The 7,818-nt window shown below is 51.4% G+C and overlaps 1 protein-coding gene across 1 annotated transcript; it reads left to right on the top strand.

The window, feature by feature from the left end:
- The first annotated feature begins 1,827 nt into the window (after positions 1–1,827).
- On the top strand, positions 1,828–4,529 carry DUSP1 (dual specificity phosphatase 1). The gene is made up of 4 exons (XM_074552121.1): positions 1,828–2,373; positions 2,488–2,636; positions 2,754–2,973; positions 3,478–4,529. Exons 1-4 carry the CDS (start codon positions 2,004–2,006, stop codon positions 3,846–3,848), a joined length of 1,110 nt encoding a protein of 369 aa, XP_074408222.1. The 5' UTR covers positions 1,828–2,003; the 3' UTR covers positions 3,849–4,529.
- The last annotated feature ends 3,289 nt before the right edge of the window (positions 4,530–7,818 follow it).

Genomic DNA, 7,818 nt, shown 5'->3' with positions numbered 1-7,818 from the left:
GATTCACTTTGAGGCTGCAGTTCTGGCAGGAAAAGCCAGTGCTCAGCAGATCAGAGACAATCCTGTGGGTGAGCCAGAGCTGGCACTCACCCACCCCTGCCCATGTCCATCCCAGTCCTCCTGGACCCCTTTGGGATCCTGGAAAACCCTGGAGATCTCAGCTGACACAGAGGTGCTCAAAGCCTGAGGGATGGTGGGGGAGGCAGAAAATGTGAGGAGAGATTGGGGGGAGCCTGGAGGGGCAGGAGGGGGAGAGGAGCCCTGGGTGGGTGCAGAGGTCTCCTCCAAAAGGGGCAGCTGGAGGGGGGAAGTGAAAACACAGAACTGCAGAACGGGGTAAGAAAGGAACAGCTGGGCAGAGCAGGGGAGGAGGAATTGCTGGGGGAAAGGGCTGGGGTGGGACGGGGTGATGGGCAGAGAGGGCTGGGGACACCCGGAGGGGACACCCGGAGGGGACACACAGAACAGAGCAGGGGAAGTGGCAGCAGCGCTGACTGGAAGCCCTGAGTAAGAAACACCCGTGGCTCGGTGGAAGCCAGTCATCCACGGAAAAAGAAAGAAAACTTTTGGGAAGTGCTGATGCACCGAAAAGGGGGGGAAAAAAAGAGAGCTCCCACCAGTGTCCTGCCGGTTACCGGGCAGCCCCCACCCCTGGGGGAGTCTCAGTGGGGAAAAATGAACTTTATATGGGTCAACTGTGGGGTTTTTTTCCATATCCATGAAACATGATGGGAGCGACTCTGAAATATGTGTTTACATTATAAACATATACACAAATATATGTGTACACATATATATTTATGTGTGGGTTTGTCTGTACATGTAGCTATGCTTATGCATGAATACAAATATATGGATGTGTATGCTCGTTCCTTTTTACATATATTTTAGGAGAATAATCACACCCTCATCCAAAGCTCGACATCCCCACGCTGCTGCTGCTGCTTGCCTTGAATTCTGTGGGAAAGGAGGGAGCAGCCAGTGCTGCAGCAGAATATTCCCCCACCCCTCTGATATATGTATAGATATATATATATATATATATCCCCATACAGATATATATACACACCTACACATGCACACAGGTGTATATATACACATATTTATAAATATATACAGAAATATATACCCTTATTTATAAATATATAGCCACACATACACACATATATATGTTGACCTAGGCACATATACATACACACACCTATACATACATACATACATACATACATACATGTATATTTAAAAATAGACATAGATATGTGAATGTATCTATATGTATATATATGTAGAAATGTATATACATGTATATATATGTATATATACTTATATTTTTATATATATTATATTTATGTGTATTTATGTTTATACACATGCATATATACATATATTAATATATATGATATATTGGTATGTTTGTTTATTTTATACCTTTATTTATTTTTATATTCTTATATACTTATATATATTTATACATATATTTAAATATATTATATATATATTATATTTCTGTATATTTTTTTATATCTTTATAAATTTTTACATTGTTATATATTTATATATATATTTTCATATATATTTTAATACATTTTATATCTATTTATATCGGGGGGGGTGTGTGAAGTACGGCCGTGTGTGCACACGCGTGTTCAGGTGTACAATGGAGTTCACACACACCCCTGTGCGCGCCCCCGCTCCGCGCGCTCCCGGCGGCCCCGCGAAGGATGACGTCACGCCGGCGGGGCCGGGCGCGCCCGCGCTGGCACGCGGCCAGGTTGACGTCACCCCTGCCGGCGGCACGCCCCGCCCCCTTGGGCACCACGTGACGCGGCCCCATTGAGAAAACGCCGCTCCCGCCGGCGCGGCCCCGATATAAGCGCGGGAGCGGCCAAGCGCGACCGGGACACTGGGACACGCGGGGACAGCGGCACCAGCGGCACCTCCGCCACACCGCCCTGCCCTTCCACCCAACCATCCAACAATCCATCCAGCCATCCCGCCCGGCCATGGTGAACCTGCGGGTGTGCGCGCTGGAGTGCGAGGCGCTGCGGGCGCTGCTGCAGGAGCGCGGCGCGCAGTGCCTCGTCCTCGACTGCCGCTCCTTCTTCTCCTTCAACGCCGCGCACATCCGCGGCTCCTGTAACGTCCGCCTGAGCACCATCGTGCGGCGCCGCGCCAAGGGCGCCCTGGCTCTGGAGCACGTCCTGCCCAACGAGGAGCTCCGTGGCCGCCTGCGCCAGGGGCTCTTCCACACCGTGGTACTGCTGGACGAGCGCAGCGCCGACCTGGAAATGCCCAAGCGCGACAGCACCATGCTGCTGGCGCTCGGCACCCTCTGCAGGGAGGCCCGCGGCGCCCGCATCTGCTTCCTCAAGGGTGAGTGGCGCCGCGGGCGCCGGAGGGGCCGGGCGGGCCGGGCCGGGCGGCCCCGCTGTGCCCCCGAACGTGCGGCGCTCACCCCGCGCCCCTCTCCCCGCTCTGCCCCCGCAGGAGGTTACGAAGCGTTCGCGTCCGCCTGCTCCGAGCTGTGCACCAAGCCGGCCGCCCCCGCCGGGCTCAGCCTGCCCCTGAGCGCCAGCCCCGCGCCCGGCAGCGCCGACTCGGGCTGCAGCTCCTGCGGGACCCCGCTGTACGACCAGGTGAGCGCCGGGATGGGACGGGAGCGGAGGGAGCCGGGACGGGAGGGGAAGGGAGCGGAGCGGGCGCTGCCGCCCAGCACCGGCCGGGGCTGAGCGCTGCTGTTCCTCTGTTGGCAGGGCGGGCCCGTGGAAATCCTGCCGTTCCTGTACTTGGGGAGCGCCTATCACGCCTCCCGCAAGGACATGCTGGACGCTTTGGGCATCACGGCGCTGATCAATGTCTCGGCCAACTGCCCCAACCACTTCGAGGGGCACTACCAGTATAAAAGTATCCCCGTGGAGGACAACCACAAGGCGGATATCAGCTCCTGGTTCAACGAGGCGATCGATTTCATCGGTAAATGAGCTCTTTCTTGCAATCCGCGCTGTTTCTGGGTTAATGTTCCCTGGGAAGTAATTTTTGGCATGTTTTTTTCCGCGGTAAAATCTCCGCTTGAGATTGGGGGATAACATTCCACTGGGAAGATAAACTCGGGGAACATTTCCATTAGTTTAATTCTATTCACAGGCATAATCCTAGCTCCTTAAAGCTGTTTGAAATCTTGATTCAAGAGGCGCTGGTCTTGCAGAAAAGAGTGAATTTAAGCGGATCAGTATTAAAGTAATCTTGCAAGACTGCTAAAGTGACCTGGAGGAGCTATTAGTATAATTGGAATTGGAGCCCAGAGTGAAAATAGCTGCTTTCCTCGGGACAAAGACTCCCTTTGTCTCAAAAGCTCCGGGTGCACCTATTAGGCTAAGGAAGGGCTGGATTAAAGAAATGTAAAACAGCAGCCTGTGCTTTTCCCACCTCTGGAAGCAGCGAGACTTGTTTGCTAACTGCGTGCTTTGATTCTTTCAGACTCGGTGAAGAGCGAGGGAGGAAGGGTCTTTGTGCACTGCCAGGCTGGCATTTCCCGCTCAGCCACCATCTGCCTTGCTTATCTCATGAGGACCAACAGAGTCAAACTGGACGAAGCCTTCGAGTTTGTCAAGCAGAGGAGAAGCATCATCTCCCCGAATTTCAGCTTCATGGGGCAGCTGCTGCAGTTCGAGTCGCAGGTGCTGGCCCCCAACTGCTCAGCAGAGGCCGGGAGCCCTGCGATGTCAGTGCTGGACAGAGGGGCCTCCACCACCACCGTCTTCAACTTCCCCGTCTCCATCCCGGTCCACACCACGTCCAGTGCTCTAAACTACCTTCAGAGCCCCATCACTACTTCCCCGAGCTGCTGAAGAAGCAGCTGAAGAACGTGGCCAGGACTCAGACTTGCTGTCTCAAGTGCAATAAGGACAGGGACAGTGTCACTTGTGTTTTGTGGGGAGCTGTGGGTGCACCCCAGAACGGTGTCCATGGAGAGGAGCTCGCCCAGTGCCAGAGAAACCAGGTGTTTCTGACTTATCAACAAATGTCTGGATGTCTGCACAGAGATCAAAGGACATTGGCTCTTCCTGAGCTGTCCCTCCTTGTCTTCTGTCTGTCCCAAGCCTGCTCCATGTTTAGTAGCATGCTCACCAGTATTCCCATTCCTGGACACTTTGAGCAACACTGATGCTGTCCCCTTTTATATGACAGTCCTATTTATTTATTTTTACATTAGTGCATTGTTGTTGGGTTTTTGTTCTTTTTTTTTTTTTTTTTGCCTTCACAAACGTAAAGTTTCAGTTCTAGAGAAACCAAATACCTCAGTATTTTTTGGTACAATAATCCTGTGTGTGTATATCTGTCAGCTCTTCTTGTTTCCCAAGCACTGACATGAAAGCACCAGGCGAGTGCTTTTGAGTTGCCAAGGGTTGTATGTTTGCTGATTTATTTATGATGTGAAATAATATATTTCTTCTTATGAAGACATAGTTTTGTTACATGATTATAACTTTTTTTATACCAAACGGAATAAATTATGATATTTCTATTCATCTGGATTATATAGTCTTTAAAATGCATTTCACAGTCCCAAGACTCATGTGAAGCTTTAGGGTGAAGAGCTGTAATTTTCAACTCTTCTGGCCTCGGGTCTTGACTGAGAAAAATGGGTTTAAGCACCGTAATTGACTAGAAACTACTGCAGGTTGTTAACCTGAGCTTTTCTTTGTCCCCGTGTAATTGTGTGCAGTGGCAGGGAGCCAGGGCTGGCTTCTCAGCTGGGAGTGGATGTGGCTGCCCTGATGGCTGTAACAGTTAGAAGAACCAGCTGAGACTTGGGCACTGGGCTACACTGAATTCAAAATAGTTCTTCTCCTAAGAAGGAGGAATAGGCTTCCTTATTCCTTGTTTACTTCTAATACTTGAAAGGTTAAGTCTAAAAATTAACCTGTTAGTAACAGATCTCTAAGACTTGGCACAAACTCTCAGAGTGTTTTTCTTTTTCTGTCCCACCTCCTTAAATCCTTTTTGCAACTCAAATTGCCCCTGATGCCTGCAATGAGGTATTTAGCTGGCTGGGCTATCTCTGTAAACAAATCAGGGCATGACAAGGGATCAGGTAACCAGCAACTCACCCATTTTATTACCCAGACCCAAATAAATTCTTTCCTGCTGGAGATTATCACTAGAGTGACTTGGATCTGGTGTTTCTGTTGAGGCAATGAGGAGAGTTGATGAAGCACAGCCAAAGCCGGGCAGGGGAGCTCCAGCAGCATCTCTGGGCAGGAGCAGGATGATGGGCAGCAAAGGGTTCCCAGGACACATCTGCATCTCTCATGGGCTCTGTGGGGCAGCACAGCATCCTTGATGTGATATCCCCTTCCCAGGGAAGCTGAGGGCTGTGGGATGAAGCTGGAAACTTCATTTCCTGGGCAGGGTAGTGCTGGTAGCAGGGAGAGGGATGCTGAGGGAGCAGAAGGGTTCTGGGGTCCCAGAAGGGAGCCAGCAGTTCCTGCATATCTGATATTCAAAGAGTCAAATCCAACTTTTGCACTATCAAAAATGGTTTTGCTGGGGCACACACCAGGTTGTGAGTGTAAAATCAAGGGATTTAAGCAGCTGTGATCTTGATTGTACAGGGGAATGTTTTTGTGAGCACAAAGCAGCTGTGCTCTCGTCACACAGCAAGATGAGCAAAGCACCCCAAACTCCTGCTGCTATCCTGCGAGTTACCTGGGGTGTTAATGGTGCTGAAATCCAGGCCTGTTCCCCTGGGGGAAGGTGCCCTTGGAGGATGGGATGAGGCTCTGCTGCCTCTGAAGCTCTTCCATGTGAGCTGCCCCTCGGAAGCAGCAGCTCTGCCGTCAGCACCGCACGTCAGCCCTCGCCGACTTTCAACCTGACACCGAGGGAGGGGAAAATGGAGCAGCTAAAAGAGGAGACATCCCTGGGCGCTGAGAAGTGAACTTAGAAACTCACATTTTCCTCAAGTGTACCCGAACCTCAAAGTGAATGTCCTCCCCAAAACCTGTGCTGTAAATCCTGCAAAACCCCTTTGTCCATGGAAAATCCCTTGGCACCTCGAACCTGCCACTGCTGTCGTGGTTAAATATGCAAGGCTGCCTCTGAATACGTGAGCCTTCTTACACCTGCAGTAAAGGGTGGAACAAACTTTCACCTTCAAAGCAAAGCAGAGCTTGTTCAGTGGAAAAATACAACCTTGGCAGCCCTGGCCATGCAACTGATAAAAAAAAAACCCCTGCCTGTTAATCGCAATTCAAACAGAAATCCGCTCCCTGACAGCCGCGGGAGCTTGTTTATGTGTTTCTTGGAACAATAAAACTCATTACCTGGCAGCAGATCAGCTTTTGGAACCTAAGCAGGCACCTGACAGAGGGGTGCAAAAGAGAGCTGCTTCAGCACAAAGCTGCTGTGAGCCCTGCCAGGCACCAGCGGCACCTCCAGCTCTCACACACGATGCCCTTTGCCAGGGCTTTATCGGGATCCTCCTGCTGTCCCCTGTAATCCGACTCTGACGCTGCCCAGTCTCAGGCTCCTGTGGGTTTTAATGGATGGGATCACACCCAGATCCCAAACTGCTCCCCCGGTGTGAAGGGGAGGGAGATCAGAGTGGGACTTTGTCCAAATGTCACCTTGGGATCAGCTGGGGGCTTGCTGGGAGCGATGGGGAAGGAGCAGGATGTGGGTCAGACTCGCAGGGCCACAAGGATGTGTGATGCCATTACAATGAAAAAAAGGAACATTACATCCAGAGGAGGAGGATGCCTTGGTGGCACAGCCAGGCTGAACTTTGTGAAAGAATCTTTACTTCCCACCCCTTATTTATTCTCCCAGCTCTGCTGCTTTGTTTGATTGGAATATTAAGGCACACATTTCACCTCGGTTTAGGGCTTTAAATTCCCATTTTTCTGCCTCCAACATGAGCTGGCTGTGTCCCCCCCTGTGCCAGCAGGACTCAGCTGAGACCATCCCGTGGTATCCAATCCCCCGTCCTGGCTCACAGCAGGCGTGTGCGGAGCTTTCAGTTTGTATAAATCTGTAGCTCTCCGGTTGCAATACATCCCCATGGAAACCACGAGGAGTTTCCCCTGGCTGAGGACGGCACTAACATCACTTCCTGCTGCTGACAAACCAATTTGTCATGAAGTGATAAAAAGGCATGTTTTGTGTTTGCAGGAACTGGCTCTGGGGCTTTGTTCCTCCCAAGCCAGAGGCTGCTCACCCGCCCCGAAGGCAAACAATGCCCATTGTGCCCTGCAGAGCAGCCATGGGGGCACATGTGGAGCCCTCCGTGTCCCCAAAACGCCACCAAGACACCCCAAGCTGAACACAAGTCATGGCAGCACTTAGCACAGCAGCCACAGAGGTGTCCCCACAGCCCAGGGGTGTCCCTGGCCAGCCCACATGGGGACACAGCACGGGGACCCTGTGTGCTCCCCCCAGCAAGATGCAACGCTCAGGGCACACAGCCTGCCCACTTATCACATGGCAAACAGAGCCAGGGCTCAGATTAGATGTGTCTTGGGTAATTCCCTCGTCTCAAAGCTGCTGCCTGGTGTCATCAGCACTGCAGAGGTGCAGGGTGTACTCAGGCTTAGGGACTATCCTGAATTAGTCACCCCAGGATCAGACTCGCAGGGCCACAAGGATGTGTGATGCTGTTGCGTTGAAAAAAAAGAACATTACATGGAGATCACATGCAGGCAAATCTTACTGGCCTGGTTATCACCTGGGTTTTTTCCTCGGCCTGGCTCCAGGGTAGCAGAAAGGGCACTGAGAGCTGTTTGGAGGTGATGTTTAAGTGCAGCCCATTCCCCAGCT

This window comes from Zonotrichia albicollis, chromosome 15 (genome assembly GCF_047830755.1).
Source record: "Zonotrichia albicollis isolate bZonAlb1 chromosome 15, bZonAlb1.hap1, whole genome shotgun sequence".
NCBI lineage: Eukaryota > Metazoa > Chordata > Aves > Passeriformes > Passerellidae > Zonotrichia > Zonotrichia albicollis.
This window is presented reverse-complemented; position numbering and strand designations above follow the sequence as displayed.

Bases quoted from the DNA above. Each gene is read 5' to 3' on its own strand.
- DUSP1 (XM_074552121.1), top strand. From the start codon at position 2,004: ATGGTGAACCTGCGGGTGTGCGCGCTGGAGTGCGAGGCGCTGCGGGCG. The intron at 2,374-2,487 runs GTGAGTGGCGCC...CTGCCCCCGCAG, and splicing joins CCGCATCTGCTTCCTCAAGG to GAGGTTACGAAGCGTTCGCG. The intron at 2,974-3,477 runs GTAAATGAGCTC...TGATTCTTTCAG, and splicing joins CGAGGCGATCGATTTCATCG to ACTCGGTGAAGAGCGAGGGA.